Source organism: Festucalex cinctus, chromosome 6 (genome assembly GCF_051991245.1).
Source record: "Festucalex cinctus isolate MCC-2025b chromosome 6, RoL_Fcin_1.0, whole genome shotgun sequence".
NCBI classification, from domain to species: domain Eukaryota; kingdom Metazoa; phylum Chordata; class Actinopteri; order Syngnathiformes; family Syngnathidae; genus Festucalex; species Festucalex cinctus.
In genome coordinates, this window is record NC_135416.1 from 4,115,160 (window position 1) to 4,140,131 (window position 24,972).

The 24,972-nt window shown below is 36.4% G+C and overlaps 1 protein-coding gene across 2 annotated transcripts; it reads right to left on the bottom strand.

The window, feature by feature from the left end:
- Positions 1 to 1,233: 1,233 nt before the first annotated feature.
- Positions 1,234 to 24,297, bottom strand: fhip1aa (FHF complex subunit HOOK interacting protein 1Aa). 2 transcript variants are annotated; one of them, XM_077524772.1, is made up of 13 exons: positions 24,140 to 24,297; positions 17,791 to 17,858; positions 15,711 to 15,908; positions 9,923 to 10,603; positions 8,370 to 8,528; positions 8,213 to 8,299; positions 7,820 to 7,987; positions 7,216 to 7,295; positions 6,961 to 7,130; positions 5,100 to 5,906; positions 3,948 to 4,126; positions 3,708 to 3,828; positions 1,234 to 2,195 (listed from the first exon to the last, which is right to left on the bottom strand). In XM_077524772.1, the coding sequence occupies exons 3-13, from the start codon at positions 15,813 to 15,815 to the stop codon at positions 2,014 to 2,016; spliced, it is 2,739 nt and encodes a 912-aa protein (XP_077380898.1). In that variant the 5' UTR covers positions 15,816 to 15,908; positions 17,791 to 17,858; positions 24,140 to 24,297; the 3' UTR covers positions 1,234 to 2,013. The 2 variants fall into 2 exon arrangements, with proteins under 2 accessions (XP_077380898.1, XP_077380899.1); XM_077524773.1 differs by lacking the exons at positions 15,711 to 15,908; positions 17,791 to 17,858; positions 24,140 to 24,297 and adding an exon at positions 11,384 to 11,506.
- Positions 24,298 to 24,972: the final 675 nt, after the last annotated feature.

Sequence of the window (24,972 nt, forward strand, 5' to 3'; positions counted from 1 at the left end):
TGTGTCACGTGAACCCGTTGATTCACACTCACTGTACATTTCTATTCGGTATCCATAATACATTGATAAGTAGTCCAAGTAGCCAATGAAAAAAGATACTCGTCCCCAGTTAATTGTCTAATTATTTGATTATATAAACCATATATAAATGAATCTTAAAAAAACAACAAAAACTGATTTGGTTATAGTACGGTTTTTTTTTGTTGACCATGATTTGAGTTGACCATGTCACCAAGACACCACAAGGTGTCCTTTAAAAAAAAAAAAAAAAAAAAGTCTGGCTTTTAAAACGACCATGTATAGTATATATTTTTATTTTTTTTATTTTTTGTTTAACGACCATGTATAGTAAAACATTTAATGATGATGGTCACGTAAGGCATCATTTTTTAAATGACCATGTATAGTAAGGCGTTATTTTTTATTTATTTTTTATGACCATGTACTTTAAGGCGTTTTTTGTTTTTTTGTTTTTTTTTAACGACCATGTATAGCAAGGCGTTTTTTTGTTTTTTTAAATGACCATTTATAGTAAGGCATTTTTTTTTGTGTTTTTAAACGACCATGTATAGTATGGCATTTTTTATTTTTATTTTTAAATGACCATGTACAGTAAGGCTTTTAAAAAAAAAAAAAAAAATTATGACCATGTATAGTAAGGCATTTTTTATTTTATTTTTTTAAATGACCATGTACAGTAAGGCTTTTAAAAAAAAAATAAAAAATTATGACCATGTATAGTAAGGCATTTTTTATTTTATTTTTTTAAATTACCATGTATAGTAAGGTTTTTTTTTTGTTTTTTTATAACGACCATGTATAGTAAGGCGTTTTTTTTTTTTTTTTTTTTTTTTTAAATGACCATGTGTAGTAAGGCATTTTTTATTTTTTTTATTTTTTTACGACCATGTATAGTAAGGCTTTTTTGTTTTTCAACGACCATGTATAGTAAGGCATTTTTTATTGTATTTTTTTTAAATGACCATGTATAGTAAGGTTTTTTTTTTGTTTTTTTTTATAACAACCATGTATAGTAAGGCGTTTTTTTTGTTTTTTTTTAAATGACCATGTGTAGTAAGGCATTTTTTATTTTATTTACGACCATGCATAGTAAGGCTTTTTGTTTTTTTAACGACCATGTATAGTTAGTGCCACATACACAGATGTGCACCAAGTGGCCATTTTGCTTCCTATTCAACCCTCCTCTAAGCTCCGCCCCCATCGTGATCATAACGAAAGCTGTACTCAGCGCTGGCCTTGCAGTACAACTCAACTTTAGTTATAACACACCTTAAAAACAAACATAGCTGCATACAAAGTGCTGTACGTAAAAGTAAAATTCAACCAGAGTTGCCCCCTCAAAATGGGCATTTTTTTTTTTTTTTTTTGCAAGAGTACTGTAATTCTTGACCTTTGGAGTATTTTGATAACATAATAAAATAAAAATCTGGGGAAAAAATAGCCGAATGTCTCTTTTAAAAGTTGTTAGCATAAAGACCGTTTTGTAACAGACAATGTCGCGATAAAAAAAGCACAATCATAACCCCTCCTCCGCCACAAAAATAGCACAGAAAGCAACACTTAAATTACCCAACCGCCTAACTTGACAACAGTCCCCAATATTCTTATTCATTTTGCATAGTGAATCCTTACAATATGTCATTAAATAGGCCGGAGTGACCGAAAGTGGAAGAAACATGGCTTCAATCATAAAGACTCTGAGGTACCAATAATAATCATAATAAAACATCACTTTGTGATGCTTTAAAAGTGTCCGCGGCTGGATTGTGCTTGCTGATGCTAATGTTGCTAACGCCAGGCCAAGGCTGGAGTCCAAAATGGCCGCCCACCCTGAGACAATTAAAATTAAAGGGCCGGTGATTGCTTAAAAAAAATTAAAATAAAATAAAATAAAAATACATTGAAATAAATACAAAAGTACATCTAACGTCTTTGGTTGGTGGCCTAAAAAGATGATAGAAAAATAAAACATCTTGCTATAAAGGAGTTGAATTACTCTTCCATGGGAATGTAAGACAAGATGGAGTGCTCTTGGGCCAGGGCGGCAAGCTCTTTGAGGAACTCGCTGAAGAGGACGGTGGCGAACACGTCGGTGCGCTCGGCGGAGATGGACCTGGGCTGCGGGGGCGGCGAGCTCTTCATGATGCCGGCGCCTCGCACTCGATTGCTTTTGTCTGAGAAGGACAACGTTTGTATGCATGAGGTACAACTGTGCGAGAGATTACTTTTGCATATTATTTTTTTTTTATCACTACACTCGGATAAACTATTGAGGTAGGGAATATTAGGATTTTATTCACCCAAAATAATAAATAAATGTTGCATTTTGTACTTCATAAAAACAGACCTTAAATAGGACGTGATGAGCACACATTGGCCACAAGGGGGCAGTACAGTATAATACAGTCAGGCAGATCTAAAAGAAGAATACACTTCGTCTTCTTCTACTACTGTAATGAACTTTTTTTTTTTTTAAATGACCATGTATAGTAAGGCTTTTTTTTTTATGACCATGTATAGTAAGGCGTTTTTTTTTTTGTTTTTTTGGGGGGTTTTTTAACGACCATGTATAGGAAGGCGTTTTTTTTTTTTTTTTTTAAATGACCATGTATAATAAGGCATTTTTTATTTTTATTTTTTTAAATGACCATATTATAGTAAGGCGTTTTTTTTTTTTTTTTTTTTAATGACCATGTATAGTAAGGCGCTTTTTTGTTTTTGTTTTTTTTTTGTTTTTTTTTGTTTTTTTTTAAATGACCATGTATAGAAAGGCTTTTTTTTTTTTTTTTTTTTTTTAACGACCATGTATAGGAAGCCGTTTGTTGTTTTTTTTTAAATGACCATGTATAGTAAGGCGTTTTTTTGTGTAATTTGTAATCTGTAATTTTTCATTTTAGTTTTTATTTAGTTTTGAGTTTGTTTGTTTTTTATTTAGTTAGTTTTAATTAGTTTTCAGGGTGGTTCTGTTAGTTTTTTATTAGTTTTAGTTTTTTAAATAAATGCTTAGTTTTAGTTTAGTTAGTTTCAGTATTAGTTTTAGTTTTTTTTTTTTTTTAAATTTGTATTACTTGTACGCAATATTTTTTATTTTGTTTGTTTTAATTTAGCTAGATTTGTAAACATAAAATGTAGTTTCAGTTAGTTTAAAAAAAAAAAAAAAACATCTTCGTTTTTATTTTATTTTATTAACGAAATGTTTTTTTTTAAGTTTAGTTTTTTCGTTAGTTTTAGTTAACTAAAATAAACTTGAATTGCACCTGTGTTTTTCGACACCCACCCTTCTTAATTTGACCATCACCAAACATTTTTGTTTTTATTTTATTTGAACAGAGTCAAATGCCATTTTTTAGCATATGTCTCGGGCCGCTAAAAAGTGGACAGCGGGCCGCAAATGGCCCCCGGGCCATGGTTTGGGCACCCCTGATTTAAGGCAAGTCCTCTTGTTTATGTTGAATACATTTAAATAATAATAATAATAATAATAATAATAATAATAATAATAATAATAATAAATCATACTAAGTACTGTCTCAGTTCTCCAATTTCCATGCTGTTAAATGTATCTGGATGATATGGCGAGAAACGTTTCTTGGGAGGAGCAATATGGCCGCCTTGCGACCTCCGCTGAACGCCTAACATTTTATTTTCATGATTTTATCTGTAAGACAAAGAAAAAGCTCCATCACCTGCTTCTCCGTACAAAGTGTCCCTGGTCAACAGCCAGTGTTGGGCGGCGACAATCAGCTCTGGAAAATCTTTACTGCTTGCAGCCAGTTGCTCGATTTGGTTTTTCACCGTGGCCAAGACCTGGCGGGAAATCAATCATAAGTCGGCGGGCTGAGGGGAATCACCTGAGTAAATTGCTGAAGTAACGGATGGGATAATCGAATCTACAAAGACTAGTTTGTGAGCGGGATGTGTGTTACCTGGTAGAGTGAGCGAACGGTGGGCTGGAAGACCAAATTGGTGTTGAGGAGGAAGGAGCGCAGCAGAGGTTGAGGGTAAGCGGCCAGCTGTGCCAGGATGCCCGTCAGCAGCAGGTTGACGTGCACCGAGTTGGACAGCATGTTCTCCAGGCGGGACAACAGGACGCTGACAAAAGGACCTGGCGACGTTTCGGAAGGTTAGAAGATCATTTATGGCCACAACTGTCGGCTTGTTTGATGTATACGGCGACGTTATTACGGCCACATGTCAATATTTTTGTTAAGAGAAAAAATAAAAATAAAAAAATCACAAATTTACAAGAAGAACCTTGAATGTTTGCGACCTTATACAGTGGCAAATTTGCGAGAGAAAAAAACTCGCAAATTTATGAGAAAAAAAATTAAATATTTGAAACATTAGAAAGTGGTACATTTGCGAGAAAAACGAGAAAAATTTGACACTACATCAGAAACCTGCGAGTTTATTTCTCGCAAATTTGTGAGGATTTTTTTTTTTTTGCAAATTTGTACAATGTCCCAAACTGCGAGTTTACTTCTCATAAATGAGTGAGTTTTTTTTCTTGCAAATTTTACACGATGTCACAAATTTGCGAGTTTATTTCTCGTAAATTTATGAGTTTTTTATCTTGCAAATTTGACACTTTATAATGTCATAAACTGTGAGTTTATTTTGTGTAAATTAGTGAGTTTTTTTTCTTGCAAATTTGACACCTTATGTCACAAATCTGCGAGTTTATTTCTCGTAAACCTGTGAGGTTTTTTTTCTTGCAAATTTGCCACTTTATATTGTCACATATCTGCAAGCTTATTTGTCAAATTTGTGAGTTTTTTTTCTTGCAAATTTGACACTATAATGTCACAAATTTGTGAGTTAATTCTCATAAATTTGCGAGTTTTTTTTATTGCAATGTTGCCATTTTATAATGTCACAATGATTTCAGTTTTTTCTTTGAATATTTCCCCCACTAATTATATATACCAGTATATATATGTGTCCCTAATATGCCATCACTACAGTCATAACTGTAGCATTAGAGGGTTTCCAGCTAGCAAAGACAAATTCCCGGATGTGTTTTAACTTTGTTGACAAAAACGGTGATAAACTCTATACGCTATACGTTGCCAACTAACCTGTAAAAGGTGCCGAATGACTCCTGACGGAGCCGCGAATTACCGAGCCAAAAGGCGACTGCAGCTTCTCTGACTCCGGCGTCTCTACGGAGAAGGAAGTGAAGTCCATTTCCTCACCGTCAGCCGCGGCGGCAGCCTTCGCTTCACCGTCACATTTTCCGGCTTTGTTGCCGTCAAACGTCCGGATGAGCTCCTCGTACTGAGCCAGGAGGTCGCCGCCCACCTCGGTGGGACTTTTGCCATTCTCGGCCGGCGGATGCGTCTGGGTGATTCCGTTCTTCCGGGCGTTCGGGTCTTTGTGCGGCGCCACCTCAACGGCCGCGGTGTCTTTCTTGGCGACCAGATCGTAGACCTTGACGTCATCCTGGAACTCGTTCTCCTCGATGTAGGAGCCCTTCACCACCAAAATGGCCGACTTTCTCATCTCCTCGATGTGCTTGGGGGGATCAGCAGAAGCCGACGGCACGGGCGGATGTTTGGGCTCGGCGGTGCCTGGCGGGCACGCATCGTAGCTGTCGTCCCACTCCAGCTCCAACTGGTTAGGAGCTGGAGTGGGGCCGGGCGCCCGCGGCGCTCGCTTCCTGGTCGCAGGGTCCTCCAGGAAGCCCGGTTGGTATTTCTCCGGCGGTGGGTCTTCGCCGTCGTACGCGGCCGACCACACCCGGCACGCCCGCATGCAGACGGCGATGCGCTCGTGGGCGTCGTCCAGGTAGTGGAGGTAGCTGACGTCCAGGTAGATCTCGGAGCCGATGGTGCACGAGGAGTTGCCGGCGGGGTCGCTCTCAACGGAGATGCCGTCTTTCTCAGCTAATCAACAAGAAAGACAAGACAGGTTTGAAGGGAAATGTTTACAACTATGCAAAAGTACATGATGGTTTAACTTGAACTATAATGTTCAAAAGGTTTAAAAAAAAAAAATCACAAATAACAGAAAACATTTTTTTTTATTAACTTCAATAAAAAAAGAAAGAAAAAGTGACAATAAATCTGATAATTAAATAATAATTTAAATAAAATATTTTGATTTTTAATTTCAGATCAACAGAGAAGATTCTTATTATTTTTTTAATTGTTTGGGATAAAATTGTAAAATATAAATAATTTTTGCTTTGCTACTTTTAAATTCTTGCAAATTTTAAATTGTATTTCTTCAAATTAAGTTTCATTATTTTGTAATCTCCATTATTGCATGTAATGTATATAATCTACAGTAATATAACATTAACATTATACTAATAATATACTATATGACGTATGAATTTTTTTTTAACAGTTTTTAAGTTTGATTTTCAGAATTAAAAAATATATGTATAATTTATTATATGTTATTAGATTTTGTTCAAATAATATATTGCAATAATGACATATTTTTCTGCATTTATTAAAAAATTGCCCTTATTATTCATTAGGGATGTAACGATATCCAAACATGATACGATAATTATCACGATACTGTGGGAAGGTTGGCGATACAAAAAAAGGTCACAATATTGTAACCAAAAAAAAAAAACAAAAAAAAAGAGGTCATACTAAAAAAAATGTACAATACAGCAATGAAAAATATTAGAGAAACATAATAAATATTACATATAAAATAATATATATAAATAAATATGTATTGAGGCACTTGCTAATGGAAGCACACATTGAGTTCCTAAACATATTGACTCGGTTCACAAGCACATTTCATTCCCCTTCATCTGACTATTATCCTGGATTTTAAACATAGAAGGGTCAAAACATGCCTTGTTAAAATTAAACTGCTCGAAAAAAACAAACCACCAGAGGGTGCTAGAATTGCACAAATGGAAATCAACCTGAATTTTTTTATTTTTTTTTTATCCATTCTGAAAGGGCTCACCTTTGGAGAAGAGTATGGACTCCAGCTGTCGGAGCGGCGGCGGGCTGCGGTCGGGCGAGCAGCAGGACGGCGTCAAGGCCAGGATCTTGGCTGCCGACGCCGAGTAGAAGTCGCGCTCCCTCACGACGCGCCGCTGACTCAGCATCATGTGATTGCATGGGATCAGGTACCTGAGGGTGGACATCACAATCCTCTCTCAGGTGATTTTTTTTCTTTCTGTGATATTTTTGTTTGTTTTGTGAGCTGGAAGTTCACCTGAGGATGAGTTGCAACATGACGTCTTCACAGTGCAAACCGATGAGAGTGCGGAAAAGTGCCAGTGACACGATGCCCAGCTGGAGAAACAAAGGAAAACATTTCGGGTGTACCTCATGTTTTGTTTGGTGAACGTTTGCTCAGAAAAGTACAAATCTGAAAAAAAAATGTTTGATGTCTAGGTGTGTCACTGTTAACTGTAAACACGATCCATTTACACAGCAACAGGACCAGCAAGTTGGTGTGGTCTGGGCGTTGCCACGGCAACAGTCTACAGTCATACAATGTAAACGGGTCAAATGACAAATGAGTATTCTTCAAATAATAATATTAAACAAATGAATAAAAAATAGCAAATGAAACAAAAATAATTTAGTAATGTCGGCGTTTACATTTTATATTTTTCATTTAACACAATTTAATACAGTAATTAAATATATTTGTCGTAAGTCATGGAGTCCGTAGAATTAATAATAATAATAATAATAATAATAATAATAATAATAAATAAATAAATAAATAAATAATTGTAGCAATTAAGTGAAATTGAAATCAGTGGTCCAGTGTTTTGTGCCGATTGTTGACAAATGCCTTACTGGGGTACCTGGAAGGGCGTGTTGATCCGGCTGACCAACGTGTCCAAAATGTGGACGTTCTCGTGGCGGTGCAGCAGGATGAAGGAGAGGAAGGTCTGCAGCAGGGCCGGCTCGCTGATGCTTCTCAGGAACAGGTCCAGGTACGCCGTGGTGGTCATTACCTCCTCTAGGGTTAGCTTCACGGTGAAAAAAAAATATGGAGTAAAATCAGACATGAAACTATTATCCAACATGATGTCTGGCATGATGCTCTGTTGTTCAGTTAGCAACATTTTTTTCTATCAATATAACAAATGTTATCAAAATGCTAATTGCTATAGCTAACTTGTGCAGTTAGCAACAAAAAAACTTGACATGGAACATTCTTTTAACAAATTTAAGCTTGAGTTATGCATATAAACCTTGTGGAGAGCGGGTGCAAGTACAGGCACGAGGAAGCCATTGTAGATGTAACCCAACAACTGGTCTCTGATATCGGGGTGGGCCACCTGTAAAATTGACAGGGGTAAAGCAAATAATGCTTGCAATGTTTGATTTATTTCTATTTTTTTTTCTGACCTGGGTGACAGCGTTGCAGAATTCCAGCGAGTTGAGGAACTGGACCAGGGAGGGCATGCGGAGCCAGTCGTCCCTGTGCAGGCAGTGCCACTCGTCACTCGGGGGCTCCAGTTTGGTGGGAAGGGACGAATACAGACCACTGAGGCCCGTGGCAAGAACCTGGTGTCAAAAAGGAGATTTGGATTATTTATTGAATGACAAATTAGATGAACGGAAACATTTTGTTTCATAACATCAAAATATCAACATTTTGCTAAAATGCCAATTCAGTCTGCATTTTTTGTACTGTCAATTTGACAAAGTTTTTTAATACAAGGATGGAAATTTCAACAAAAAAAAAAAAAATCAGATTCATTGATTAATTGATAAAATAATTGTCAATTTACCTGATTAATAAAATAACTGTTGCCCATTTTAAACTGTGCCGTTAGCGGTTAGCTACAAGAAACACTGCATTAAAACAACAATAACGACATTAATGCTAATTGCTAATGCTACTGTTAGCAGTTAGCGACACAGCATGTGGTGTTTACATGACCTTATGCCAGCATGAATTGGATTCCTTTGCTTAATTAATTCAGTGCCTTAAGAGAACAACAGCATTAGCAGCAATTTATCCTCAGTCAGATTATCGTTGTATAAGCAGCTAGCCAAGCCCGTGAATGGTTGGCCATTGTTGAACGGAATGATATCAAAAGCTGATTTTTTTTGTTTCTTTGTTTCCTATTATGCCATGTCTGTGGCTGAGGCTACAATGGCATTGTGGATGTGGGATTAGCATAATTAAACAAACACCAGACACGTGTAAAATTCATTACAGTGTGGCAAGGCTAAGGACCCTTTTTCCTATTATTCATGTAGGAAAATCATTTAGTTTATGGCCATTTGTCTGTTTTCAAACAGTTTCTAAGTTTTGGTTTAGTTTTAGTATTGCATGACGAGCCCTAAACAATGGATAAACAAAGTCTCAAAACCCTTGTTCACATGTCAGGATTTTGTAATTTGATTAAACCAAGCCAAGATAAGTTAATTATTGAAAATAATGTGCATAACCTCAAATGGTGATGTGTGAATAAAATTTTGATGTTTAACTGTGTTAAATAAAATTACGTTTTCTTGGACTAAAATTAAGACTAAAATGCTGGATTTATAGCGACTAAAAATGGACTAAATAAAAATGGGGGGAGGTTGACTAACTGTGATAAAAACTAACAAGTGTGACTGAAAGGGAACTAAAACTATAAAAATGGTAGACAAAATTAACACTAATTCCCATAAGAGGGTGACTTTTTATCCTGACAAAATGTCTTTTGCTTTTGTAATGATTACAATTTGTATTGTAACATGACTTTTTTTTTTTTTCTAGACAGTTGCTTTTTTTTTTTAATGTTTTACCGGTAATTTTATTTTAATATTTATTTTTTTTAAATATTTTTTATTTTTATTTTTATTTTTTTTTTAAATTATCATTTAATCTTCAACTGACACCGGCATTATGAATTTTAAATCTAATTTGTATTTGAGAAGCCACGCGCAACAATAAAAGTACTGACCGGACAGAAGAAGGTGTTCTCCGCCACGTGTTTGGCCACCCGCCGGTTCTCCGCCGACAAGGACATGATGAGCAGCAGCGCGTCTCGCGCCTGCTGCCCGACGGCGCCCTCGCGGTGGATGAACGGGATGAGCAGCGAGAAGATGAGGAAGTTGGCCGCGCCCTGGTCCTCGCTGGTGTGGAAGAACAACTCCAGGACGGTCGGGTCCTTGGCCAGCACGCAGCAGAGCTGGTGCAGGAGCAGCACCAGCTGGGCCTCCACGCCGGGCGCCCCCCCCGAGCCCGAGCACGCCGACAGGAGCATCATGAGCGGCCGCAGCACCGGCTTGTGGTGCAGCACCGGCTGGCGAGACTGGCAAACCAGCATCTCGTACATCTTCAGCTGCTCCAGCTTCATGGCGTCGGTGAACTCGCGGCGCAGGCTCCACACGAACAGGCGCTCCATCACGTTCTCCAGCACCACGAACTCCAGGATGGGGCCCATGGCGCCCGCCTTGCCGCAGTCCTCCTCCATCAGCAGGAAGAGCATGTGCTCCACGTAGTTCTGCACCGCGCTGGCCTCGTCGCCCGGCACGGGGCCGAAGCGCGGGCCGCCGACCAGGCCCAGGGCCCCCAGCGAGGGGGCCGAGGCCGAGGCGCTGCCGCCGCGCAAGGGGTCATGTTTTTCCAGGATCTTCACCACCTGCGAAAAAAGAAACATGACTTTAAAGTTGATAGGAAACTTCAAACTTTAGGTTGCACATTTTGGAGTTGTGGATAGTGTATTGTACTGTTATCACTACGTGTTGATACACTGTATGTCAACGCAGGTCAACAGCAAGCCAAACTCGGTATTCATAAGCCTGGAAGGGCTGAGCGTCTTGCTCCTTTATTACAATCTTCTGAACAGCTACAGTAAACAATTGTAGCATGAGCTCGATGAAAGGGTTGAGTGAAACTAAAAATGAACAGAAAAAAAAAAAAAAAAAAAAAGAGCACGTTAGCTGTTGCTAAGTGAAAAAGTACACCACAAAAAATAACTACCGCCAGAGAAGTCATAGAGCCGAGATGCTAACGATAGCTACAATAAATGTAAACAAAGCATTTTCGCGAGTCGTTACTTATGCTAATTAGATCGTTAGCAGTATTAGTATGCTAATTCACGGTGCTCTCAGGAAGCAGGTTACAAGTAAGACACTGTAGCGAGGAGTGACGGGAGTCGGAGGCAGAGTGTTGAAGTCCGGAGCCAAAGACCGGCGGTTTATTGATATCAGCTTCTCATCGTTTAACAGCAACAACCACTCACTCTGTGCGAGGCTCACAGACCTACCAACATTTTGTTCTTTTATCCTTTCATCCTTTCATCCCAAAAACTCCCCCTTCGTCCCAACGTTCCGTGGGTGAATTATGTTCTGATCACTACAACACTTCAGAAAAACGATCTCCAAAACAGATATCTAAACACTTCTAAACACAAACTTACAGCTATTGCTTTCGAAGGAGTATGAAAAAGAAAAAAAGAACACAGGATGTGCAGTTGGTGGCAGGCTTCTTCAGCACGGTGTACTGTTTACTCGTCTCAACCTAGCGTAGCTTCCACTACCCATAACGCACTGCGGTTACTGATAACCCTTCAAAATAAGATAAAGGAAATGAATACTAACTATTTACACACAGTTTCAAACACAATGACGCCCTTTTTAGCATGAAATATACATCAGTTATAACATTTAAATATAGAAATTATTACTTTTTAGCCCTTTATAAAAAAAAAAAAAAAAAACTTCTAAACAACTTTTACTGTGGGCAGAACATGTATGGAGTGAGGTTCCCCCATGCTGGATGGATTTTGCATACTGACTTATTTAAACCCAAAAACGTATAAATACGTTTTTTAACACTTTGTCCTTCACTCCCAAAAACGTATTTATACGTTTTTTTTTTTTGTTTTTTGTTTTTTTAATGCTAGAGCATACAGAAAGCTTTGATACAGTTTCTGACATGAAGAGGTCGTTTAAATCAATGGTAGCTATTACAAAAAACGGCCAGCAGGTCGCAGCAGAGTATAAGAGATCAGCCATGGCCATCTTGCAACAAGCTTTGCCAGTGTTTTCAACAGGTTTGTGAATGATGATGAAACTTTATATTCTAATGCTACATATCCTTTTTTTTCCTGATGAAAGAAAATACTCTAATCTTTCTTTTGGTAGGTTCCATGTTGTTATTGCAATAGAATACAATATTTCGTGGACCTTGCAAAATCAGTCAAAATCCAGTAAAACAGCCGGGAGAGAAGGAGGTTGCTTCAGTTTAAATGGCTGCGAGTGAATGAGTTCATAACACTGCATGTTAATGTCTCTAGCCCTATTTTGAAATAAGTTCTCAAACTTTTTAACCAAGTACCACCTGAAAAAAAACACTTGGCTCATCAGGTACCAACAAAATAACTAACATTTGAAAAGAGGACGTTGACAAAAATAATTGCATACTAATAGCAATTGCAATATTGAGCCACAATAATAATAATAATAATAATAATAATAATAATAATAATAATAATAATAATAATAATAATAAATAAATAAATAAATAAATAAATAAATTAATTAATTAATATTTTTCTTCCATACAATTTTACATGAGCAAACTGACATCGATGGTAACAATAAGCCTCCTTTGTTTAATGATTACCTTTCATGTCAACATCAAACGTAACAAATTGCTTCTAATGCCGACAGGTTAATAATCAAATATGATATGATTAGACTAGCAAATAAAGTGAGATAGGCTGTCCTTTGTGCATGCTCTGTTACTGCACAGACCCCACCCTACGAGTTGACAATAGCGTCAGCCTCCTTTTACGCCGCCCACCTTTGCTGTGGCAACAAACAAATTACGCACAGCGCAAGTGGGTCGATGGAAACTGGAGCCTGCTGGGAGCTCAGCTGAGCCTCAGGGAACAAACAGCACTCAAAGCACTACGCAACCAAACACTATTTTTCGACAGGGTGACCACGCGCCCTCTTTTTCTTGGGACACCTTCACTTGTCTTGGCACGGCCAGAATTGTAAAAGGATGTAAGAAAAGTCCGCATGAATTCTTCACACTAACATTTCTCTTGCCTTCCTTCGTGGTTTGCAGGAATTCATGAGAAGAAAATGGAAATGTGGAAAAGTGCAATCGCTGATCTGTATTAACTCATTGGATCCCAAAAACGTGTAAAAACGTCTATGCTGTTGTTGTTGTTGTTTTTTTTAAATGTTTTTTTTTAATGCAAGAGCATACAGAAGACTTTGATACAGCGTCTGACACGAAGAGGTGGCTTAAAGCAATGGGAGTTATTTAAAAAAACAAAACAAAAAAAACGGCCAGCAGGTGGCAGCAGAGTATAAGAGATCGGTCAGGGCCATTTCGCAACAAGCTCTTTTTGTCAGTGTTTTCACCAGGAATGTAAATATTGACTAAATCTAGCTTTATTCTGATGCTAATTGCTGCAAAACGGAAACAGATACAAATATACTTTTTTTTTTTTCCCTGATGAAAGACGAGACTCTAATCTTTCTTTTGGTAAGTTCCATGTTTTTATAGCAATAGAACACAATAGTCTGGGGGCTTATAAAATCAGTCAAAATCCAGTAAAACAGCCGGAAGAAAAAGGGGTTGCTTCAGTGAAAATAGCTGCGAGTGAATGAGTTAAATAGAAAATGCGTGAAAAAAATGAGTGAAATTCATCTCAAAACAATGTTTTTTTTTAGTTAAAAAAGGCTGCTCAGTAATAAATATAATATATATGAAACAATCTTTTTTTTTTCAGTAAAGCAAAGCACTGTATTAGGCATAAATTAATCTTATGAGGCCAGTTTAACAACGATATTTTCCATGAAAACTGTTTAAGTTTAACATTGTTTTCCGTCACATTGATGCTCTGTATTAAATATTACACACAGTACCAAAAACTATACTGTATATTTCAGTTCAATAACTGACTGCTCTGTAGTAAATGTAAACTAAGTGTTTTTAGTAGCACAACAGTACAGCTCAACATCTACAGTCATGCGCATCGAGAATGAAAATATCCTCGTTCGTGCCAAAAGCAAGTGAAAGTGTTAGAATTACGGGCGTTTCCCCTTGTAAATTTTCAAGTACAGATTCTTGGCATGCAGAAAGTGTCTTTGGAGATGACGCATGAGGACTTTTAAGAGGCTTACAAGGAGAAGCAAATATTTTTTTGAATCCAAAGTAACAGCTAAAAATCTTGTCATTCATGTGGCCGTGGGTGTAGCGTTGCTAGCGGGTCCCACAAGCAAGCTGAGACAGACGTCTTTGCACTGCCAAGATTCCACTGGCAGGAGAACCGCGCTGTACTTTCAAGCGTTGCCGGGACGACGGCTGGAGCACTTTGTGCCGTCACCGTAGCGACAAATACTTTTCACCGGGCCTCGCCTCGATGACGGGCCCGGCGATACTTGGCCATCCCAATTCAAGACCCAACATAAATATCCAAAGGCAGCAATTATAGTCATCTTTGTCAATGCACGCTGGAGAGTTATTTGAGGATAGTATGTCATTTTTTTTTTTTTTTTGTCTAAAAATGTTCACTTTCAAAACGGCATCCTAACTGACTATTGTGCGGTTCTTTGAATAGCAGATGCTGGGATGTAGAAAGATAAAAATATACAGTACTCACAATTTGAAACCCATTTTTACAATAAAATTGGCAAGAATAAGCATGTAAAAAAAAAAAAAAAAAAAAAAAAAAAAAACAACAACAACAAAAAACCTGAATTGAGTGAATATTGCTCCGGCCAAAACCAAATTATTGAGGTTTTATTAAAAAAAAAAAAAAAAAAAAAAACAACAACTAATGATTAGATGAACACTGAAAAAAAAAAAGTCAATCAAATTTTATCCCCAATTTATGAACAAAAGAAATGCATGGCAAAAACTGTATTTGGCTGAAAAATAATTCCCAGTTAAAAGTGAAAATCATTTTTAAATATCCATTCATTTGCCAAACTGCTTATCAATAAAAAAAAATAAAAAAAATTGAATCACAAAACAACGTATTTGGCAGAAATAAAAATGCTTCATATTTTAACAAAAATGTTCTGAGAAATAGTGTAAAAAATATCCGTGATATTTGCCCCCCAAAAATGCTGGCAATTGTAACAGGAAAAACTAAAACTAAATTTAGGCACAATAGCGATTGATTTAAAAAAAAAATAATAAAATAAAAAATTGGCGAAGATTATAACTTCTTAAAGAAAATACTGTTTCGGGCAGAAAAAAAACTTGCCTAAAAAAATCTGAATTGTGGAAATTTGCCAAAAAATACAAATTTAATAAAATAAATAAATAAATAAAAACAGGCATGTCATATTTTTAAATCAACAAAAATTAAATGAAAAACACGCATGTAAATAAAAAGAAAAAAATGAATTAATTGGTTGGTTGGGTAAAAATCGCTCCGTTATATATATATATATATATATATATATATATATATATATATATATATATATATATATATATATATATATATATATATATATATATATAACAGGCAGAAAAAAAATGTCAGAATTGTGGAAATTTGACAAAAATTGGGCATGACTTGCACCTGGTTGAAATAAATAAATAAATAAATAAATCATAAAAAATAAATAAAAAATAAATCGTGTGTTTGTTTTATGGGGTGTTATTATTCACAGCGGTTAACTTCTTCCACTTGAAAAAGTGACATGTAACTCGAGCAAGACTGCCTATTTATTTATTTGATGTTGTTTGTTTGTGTGCTTGCTGACATTTACCTGAGCCCAGTGGTTCTTGAACACAATCATGCATGTCTCTGGGTCCGCCCCTTGGAGCACCGCGGACGGCCCATCTTGGTTTCCGTTGACGACCATGGAGGCCATGGCGGCGACCGGTCTTTATGCGTCTTTCAGCATGTCATAGGAGGGCGTTCCCGACTGCCGTAACCACGGGAGGACGGACTGACCGCGGAGGACCTGCTCCAGGCCAAAAACAAAAAAAAAATGTCAGCGGAGGTTTTTCCCTGAAAAAGGCACAGCACAACGCCGGCCGCTGTTCTCTCCCTGCGCCGCCGCCTCGCTGCAGCTATGTTAGGCATGCAGGAAAAATAACAGGAGAAGTCACATGACTGGGTGGAGGAGCCCACTTGGGCCCGAGCTGTCAAATTGCTTTTCGGAGTAGCTCAGACGTTCTGAGAGGCTTCCAGCATGGACTCGGGCTACGCGCCACTTGGATGGGAAACAAATAAGTTTGCTCTGTGCTGACTGTATAGCACTGCCTGGTAAGCTAACAAGCAGTACTGTAAGTACTTTATTCGGAAAAGAGGTTGTCGATTTGGCCGTAGAAAAGACAGAACATGTTGGTTTGGAGAACACGACTGGAAAAGTAAGACAGACGATTGCTTTTGCAACCCAGTTGAACCTGCTCGAACAATTCTAGTTCTATTTCCAACCAGGATGCAAGTCTTTGTTCCGCTTACAAGTAATTGTTGTCTCTCTGGAGAGAGGTCATATATTCATGACATAATTGCATAATTGCAAAAAAAATAAAAATAAAAATCAGGCAACTAAGCCAATAAAAAGGGGTTCTTTCAAGTGCGTAAGATTTTAATCTTGAATAAAGCTAATTGTATTCCCCAAAGACTTTTATTTTTTATTTTTATTTTTTATGAATTTTTGCATAACATTATATATATAGTTATTGTATGGTTACATTTCCTGGAATATTTTGACTTAATTTTAAATAAAGTGACTATAAAACTTCTACTTTGACTCACATATTACAAGTTCCATTTATTTTTGGGAAAACTATAACTTAATTCTCGTGAGATTATAACTTTTTTCATGTAAGATTACAACTTTATTCTGTAAAAAAATCTAACTTTTTTACTTTTTTCCTTGATTTTTTTTTGTAAAATGATGTTTTTACCAAAACATTATACATTTGTGTTTATATAATACATATCTTCTCGTCTCCTCTCTATAACATTACAAATGTATCCTAAAAAAAATTCTACATTTTTGTGAAATGACAAGCTTTTTTTTTTTTAATCAAAATATTCCAACTTTATTGTGAAAATTACAACTCTATTCTTGAGGTATTGCAATTTTTTCTTGTCATCTAATAATTGTAATCTCATAAGATTTATATTTTTTTAAAGGAATTTCTACAAAAATTTCTTATAGCACAACATCATGTCTTTATTCATTCCCCTTACATTGTGACTATTTTTTTTTATATTATTTTTTTTCCAATGGGTTACTATTTTTTTTTCTTCTGTCATATTATTTAATTGTAATTATTTTATTCAGAAAAAAAATACTGTATTCAACTTTTTTCACAACATTAAAATGTTATTCTAAAAAGAAAACACAACTTCATTCTATTACTTTTTTCTTTGTAACATAACTTCAGCATTGTAAGATTATGACTTATGACAAAAAAAATTAAAATCTGGCAGCACAATTATTGTGTTCTTTTTTTTTTTTTTTTTTGCATGGTCCCTGGTCCTAAATGTAATTTTTAGGTTAAATAAGTTATTCTTCTTTAATTGTTATTTGTTTATCACCAGTCCTCCCATTTTTTGGGACATAGGTCGGATGAGAACTCTTCTTGTAACCCTGCTTGCATTGTTCCATTGCATATACAACACGCTCAATACAATACGTAAACGTACTCCTTCACAGTACGAGTCATTAGGCACATTGTCACCACGGGAGACAACTGTAAAGCTGTCGCGACAACAAATCTGACGCTTCCTAAAAGCCCCTCTTGTCCAATCACATCGGCCCATTTTGAACTGCCACCGAGGGCGTTCAAATCTTTACCATCTGGTTGGAATGTTGTTGTCGGTCTTACCTTCGCTGGAGCATCTTCAAGCGGGAACGTGGAGCTCAGCCCAACAAGACGTCCTCATGCCACGCCGGCTAAATAAAAACAGAGAGAGAGAGAGAGGGCGAGAGAGAGGTTGGGAATGGTTTGCGTGAGGAGTGTGGGAGGCGAAGCATGCTGGGAAATGACTGGATGTGAGTAAGATGCTCCGAGAAGCACGTGGACGTGAGGGGGAGGAGATTCAATAAAAGGGGGAGGGACAAAGTCCACAGTGAAAGATGACGACTTCCACATGTGCAGCAGACGGAGCGTCCAGTACCCCCCCCCCCCCCCCCCCCCAAAAAAAAGGCAACGTCAGCACTTTCTCATCGCCGCATTCCTTGAAGGAAGTCCTCAACATTCCAGCACGGGAAGACAATAAGAGCATTGTCCGTGACGATTAGCGCCACCATGTTAAGTTGTCACACAGAGGGGGGGGGGGGGGGGGGGGGGGGGGGGGGTATGTTAGCTTCCACGCTGTCCATCGTGGGAATTTTGTCATGTGCTGTGACGTTCTCTTTCGTGTCAAATGAGTGTTAAAATAAACTCCGCCGACAACTAGGTCAGCAGCAACTTGAGTAAAAGTTTCTAAAAAAAAATATTAAAAAAAAAACAGCCAGCTTTTTCAGCTCCGAAGAGTACATTATATTGAAATGTGCCTTTATTTACTGTATATAGTGTTATTAATTCACATGTTCTACACAAAAAATAAACTGAAGAATACAAATACAGAGTTTAATTCATTCCTGGACCATATACATTGTTTTTTATTTATTTTTTTTTAGAATATTTGTTTGTTTATTGAACTTATAAACATATAAACATAAACAAGTAGCGGATAAAAAATTCAAATGAAAGAAAAAAAAACTTATACAATCATCAGTGACTGTTTACATGTTCAAAGGGAGTAGGAAGAAGTGGAAAACTTAACCAGTCCTACCGCTTTTTTTTTTTGTCTCTTTTGACTTATTTCATTATTAATACAATAAATTAATACATTTCATTAAAAGAAAATGTGTAATCCTGCCCGTGTACACAAATGAACTTTAACCCATACGTACATTTGCCATTAGTGTAGATACATGAAATTCATACTCACATATACAATTTTCATTACACTCATACTGGTACATCAAAAAAAATAAAAAATAAATATATATATATATATATATATATTTTTTATCTTTCCCTTCATTTCTGCGCTAGTATCCCAACTGTGAGCTTGCAATTTAGTCAAAAAAAAAAAAAAATAAAAAAAAAAATCATCTAGAATGTTGTGCGTTCACAAAAAAAAAAAAAAAAAAAAAAATGTTTTAGACAAACTTAAAGTGTGTTTTGGGGGGTAAACACCAAACTTGACCAAAGACAATTTTGAGTGTTTCATAACCTAACTTGCACGTTTGTACAAAAACAAATTCAACAAACAAACATACTGTAACATGCCTTTTTGTCACCCCCAGCAACCTGCGTCTCACTCACCATTTGGGAAACAAAGTAAGCTGAATCAAAAGCTCTGTCACACAATAAATTAAACTGGTACACCAAAGTGCAACTGCAGAGTCTTCAATCAATTTTGGTGGTTTCCTGCAGACACGTTCCAAACAACCAAAAACATAGCTACAAGCCCAGGCCAAGCGTTGCTACGAGCAGGGAAAGGATTTAAAAATAAAATAAATAAATAAATAAAAAATGAAACTGCCCTGAGGAACTTTTTTTTTTTTTTTTCCCCTGATCAAATGTATGCTTGCTCTCAGCACTTCTACGGGCTTTGACTTGCACAGGTGTGCTACGCTCAAACAGCTCCAGGCAGGTAGGTCAGCAGGACACACCCATCAAATTCTTGATAAACTATCTTTCAGCTGACAAGTTATGGTTTTTCGTTCATCTCTGCTCAGAGGAAACATTGTAGAGTTCCCTTGCAGTTGCCATGGCAACACGTGCAAGGGTGACCAAGGCGATAAAGTGGCTGATCAAATATTTAAAGCCACACGTGAAGTCGCTACTGGCCCGGCGGTCGACAACACAGCAGGAGGGAAATGCTACAGTACGTCATGCTCGTCTTCAAAAAATCAATAAATGAGACAAGTGTAGGCGGAGCCTGGAGAGAATAAATCGTAACGAATCTCTGGCGATACGTACGTTAGCATTAGCATCGATGTTGATTAGCATTTAATACAACCAATTCTCGTGATGGGGTTTAACATTTTTGATCGGTGCCACACCCACCAAAGGACTACTTCTCTACTGCATAGGGATTTGGCGCCATCTTGTGGCAGCTTACAGAGAAAGGAAGAAAAAAAAAACGTGATTTGCTGAATTTTTCAGTGAATAATAATAATAATAATAATGAAGATTTATATGGCACTCTCTTTAGCTTTCGCACACTCACAGAAAGATAATCGTAACCCCCCAACCAAAAATAAACAAATATATAAATAAATAAAAACAGTGATTAGCAAGGTTATTTTAGTTAACAAGAACTAACGAAAAAATTAAAACTAAAATTAAAAAAAAAACAAATTCATTAACGAAATAAAACAAAAACGAAAATGCATTTTAAAAAACAAAAACTAACTGTTGAAAAAACGAACTATAATTATAGCAAAAATGTCCTTCGTTTTCATCGTTGGTAATTTAATGCATGAGCCTCTGGGGATGATTTTAAATGTGATTTTAATTAGATTTATTTTAATATTACGCGGAATAAGGACGTTTGAAAGTGTGTCACACAGAAGTGACGTCATCTGGCAACAGCAGCCAATAGAAACGCACCTTCAGATGACGTTGCATCCCATGGTGTTTTTTGAATATTGCACACTAGTAATATACACTTAAAAAAATAAAAAAATAAAACTAATACTGAAACTAACTAAAACTAAACTAAGACTAAGCACGTATCAAATAACTAAAAATAATAAAAACTAACAGAACCACCATGAAAACTAATTAAAACCACCTCAATTTAAAAAACAAAACTCAAAATGAAATAAAAACTAACAAAAATAAAAAATTCCACAACTCTAATAAACCTGGTGACTATTTGTGAATACAAAATTGTGAATATGCGGAGGGGAAGACTGAATTTAGGCTACGTGCTAACCAGTTTGGTCAAAAAGAATCCGGCCATATTTCAAGGACGGTCACAAACGAGCTCATTGAAACCCCGGGCTCGTTATCTTGACACTCGCGCGGCTAAAGCTAAATTGAGATATTGTATGAGCACAATGTGGGCACGCGATGACATCACCCTGACTTTCATCTTTCTATGAGGGTGGGCGTACAATGGGCTTCTGTCTGCCTCAGGAATCTCATTGCAGGCTTGTTTGCATGACGTCGAACTGGCTGATTAAAAAAATAAATAAAAAATGGCCATGAGAGGGGGAAGATGGAGGGCAACTGATGCAACACAAGTCATGTGGAAGAGTTTGAAGCGTTAAATGTTGATTTAGAGTCATCCATCAGTGTCAAATATTTGCTTTGCTTTATTTAAAAATGAACCAGTTTGACTATTTTTTTCACTTTGGGAAACTAATTTTCATGGAATGTTGAAAAGCTGATTATTGTTTGACCTTGTGGAGGCCTGTGTGCCACTCATTGTCAATCGTGTCTGTTTACGCAACGTGTATAAAATCCATAATCTGTATATAGGTTACAGCTGGTGTTAAAAACAACACAAGTGGTTCAACCTGATTTTCACGTTAAATTCTCTCTTCTTTACACAAAGGGAGAAGATTGTGAAACGGCCTCTTTTAGAGTACATGGTAATACATTGAAACCTTTCGCAACCTTTTTCTTACATAATTATGTTAAATTGAATGTCTTTTTAAATATAAAATTTCCCATTATGAGGTTAGAATTCATGCAGTCAATTAAATCTAAAAAAATGAAATCATTAGATTACGCAAGCAGTCAAAAAGCATCAAAGGTCGTTGAGGGGTTACAAGAAGGGAGGGCTGTTGGGGGCTAATCCCAAACTCGGGACACAGCTGATCCGGTCGGTGGCATCTGCTTGAGAAGTTGTTTTTATTTTTTTTCACCAAATACTGTATAATCCAAATATTAATCTGCGCTTTGTTTTGCAACCTTTGTAAAGAAAGAGGCAGTTACATAAATGAATAAAATCGGCATTTTGTTCTTGCACGTTTGTTATTTGCTCAAGCAGGTGGCTACTTTGTAAACATAAAGATTTGTTGGTCTTCAAAATATTGTATCAAGTGTCAATTTGCAAATGCTATATTGATTTTGAAGAAATCCTTGTTAATATCTTTACCATTGCGCCAATATTTCTTTTTAAAAAAATGTCAATTAGTTTCTTCTACAACCGTTGTACTTTTTTCTAAAAAAAAAAAAAAAAAAAAAAAGAAAGTCAGCTTTTGTAAATGTTTTTTTTTATCATCCATCCATCCATCCATTTTCTTAACCGCTCACAAGGGTCGCAGGGGTGCTGGAGCCTATCCCAGCTGGCTTCGGGCAGCAGGCGGTGTTTCTTATTATTGTTTTGTAACTGTTACTGTACTTATTTAATTGCATATATATGTATTAGCGCTGTCCAAGTTAAATAATAAAAATCATAATCATAAAAAAATTGCACATTAATCATGTTTTAACGCAGATTAATCACATTATTAATATTGACCGCAGGTGATCATTTATCGTGACAGCGGATGGCTCTGTTAAAGGTAGCACAGGTTGTGTTTTGAGCAATAAACATAACTACATGTTTTAAAGAAAACATTTCATAAATGTCTGTGTATAACATTCAGAATATGTGTTCATGTCAAACTACTGGGTTCATTTTTTCATTTTAAATTCTGCAAGTAATTAACTGATTAGAAAAAGAGGACGATCATGAGAGTGTGCCCTGGATCAAAAAATGGCAAAGACGTCCTCAAAACATTAAATGCCGAAAGAATGAATACATAACATGCTGGCAGGCAAAAAATGTTGATTAAAACCGCCTTTTTAATGAAGCGATTAATCAAAAATTGTCAGAGTGACATATATGTACGGTATATAAAATCATATATAGCTGCTTGTCATTTTCATTTTTTTCCTTCAAATTGTCATCTAAACAAAATTTGTTAATATGCTTGTTGATTTTTTTAGAGCATTGAAAAAATATTTTTCAACTTCCTAGTTTTTGTATTTTTTCTGTTTTAAAAGTAATTTTATTTGGATTTATTTGTCATTTTGTATTTACATTAAAATTTTTAAATATGTATTTTTAAATGCATTTTAAGTTGAACATGGCTTTGTATTGTAAATATAAACAGTTTTCTTTCTTTTCTAAATTATTTACTATTACTATTTAAATTCCGTACATGTCTATAAAGCTGAATGTGACTTTGCTTTAGAGACTACTTTTCCTTCGCACTGATAATATATATATATTTTTCTCCATTTTGATTCTTAAACAATTTTTACAACCTGCACCAAATGAAACGACGCCTTGTTAGTGTTTCTGGGAAAAAAAAAATTTTGGGGCCGTAACTCGGATGGTGATTCTTACAAGAAACTCTTCCTAAACTTGTGACTTGTAATCACATTAGTGTGATCACAGCTACTCAATTCAATGCAATGCATCACGTAAATCATTATTACACTCATCCGTGACAACCAGAACATTCCTAGTAAAGTGTTGTAATATATATTTGAATGATGAAGTCATATTGACTAGGACAGTAGAAATGTGGCCTTTTCCTTTGGCTTTTTTTGTTTGTTTGTGTTGGTAAATGTGGAAACAATAACCATAAAATATCCGGTCTAATATGAAAAATCATCACGTTTATTGACGAGCATATAGTTGAGCGTGTAATGGAATGACATCCAGTGTGACGTCTTCAGGTAACTAAACACCTGCATCACACAGACCTGACATTTGAGAAATCACTCTTGAACTAGACAGACTTATACCGTCACATGGCTCAGCAAGCATTAGACATAACAAATAAAACACCAAAAAGTCAAGGAAAAATGAAGATTTTTGAGGATGTTTTGGGGAAATTTTAGGACTTGACCACACAAAAGAACATTCAAGCATCCAAAAATAACGACTATTTGCTTTAATGGGGGGTTTAGGGGGCGTAACATCGAGTGCTACCTTCGCAACGATAAATTAATAAAAGTAGCCGTTACTTGTTTTTGTAATCGTAAACCGAGCTAGGCAGCTAAATGGCTACAACATACGCGCGTGTCAATCACAACCGCGCATGCGCACTAGCTCACCTCAAGCACGGCGAAGCCAAACTAGAAGTCACAACGAGTGTAAACACTTAGAAAGAGAGAAGAAGAAGAAGAAAACACAAGCGTTTTAGCACACTTTTCTTCTTTTTCTTACCGTGTGATTCCCGCGGAAGCTAATAGCCACTTCCCCAACGCAAATCTATTTTAAGTCCTTTAAATCCCGTGGATAAAGGACGTCCTGACGTGGTGGAGAAATGAAGAGGTGTGGACTCACTGGAGTGGGAAGGGAACGATTTGACTGCAAAGGTGAAGAGAGAGGAGAGAGCCGAAGTAGTCCCGCCCCTCGGATGATTGACGTGTCGACGCGTCAAATCGTCTCTTATTAGTTTTGCGTTTAAAACGACAATAAATGATATTACTTCGGTTTTAATACGGTTTCCAAAATGTGTCAGTGTGTCGTGGTTTTATGGGATCACTTTGAATCAGAAAGTGATGCAAATACGTACAATAGTTGTAAATTGTTTCCCTCTGTTGGACAAAGAAGGTACTGCGTGAGAAAATACTGCAACGTTATTTTTTTTTCTTTCTGATGTGAGCTATGAAAATTTTGGCTCCCAAACATTGGACTCAATCTACAACGCTGAAACAAAACTCTGAAATAGTGGAGTAGTTGGCCGAAATATTTATCAACAACCAGAGAGAGGTTTTATTCCTAAAATTTTAATGTTACTATATAAGAAAAACTAAGTAATTTCCCAAGAATAATAGAGTCGAAATTTTTATGTGAACATTTAAAATCATACATAAATAAAGCCATAATATTATGACTTCGCAGGGACAAACTATATGGCAAAGTTGTATGTGAAAAACAACAACCCGGAGGTTTACAGGAACAAAAGAGTCGAAATAGTCAGAAAAATCAAAAATTATTCTTAAAGGTGAAACACTACAAGAAACATAAAAAAGAGGGGGGAAAAAAGTTCATCA

Coding starts and splice junctions, on each gene's coding strand:
- fhip1aa (XM_077524772.1), bottom strand. CDS start 15,815: ATGGCCTCCATGGTCGTCAACGGAAACCAAGATGGGCCGTCCGCGGTG. Junction 7,988..8,212: donor TTGCACCCGCTCTCCACAAG/GTTTATATGCAT, acceptor TTCACCGTGAAG/CTAACCCTAGAGGAGGTAAT. Junction 7,131..7,215: donor ATGTTGCAACTCATCCTCAG/GTGAACTTCCAG, acceptor GTCCACCCTCAG/GTACCTGATCCCATGCAATC.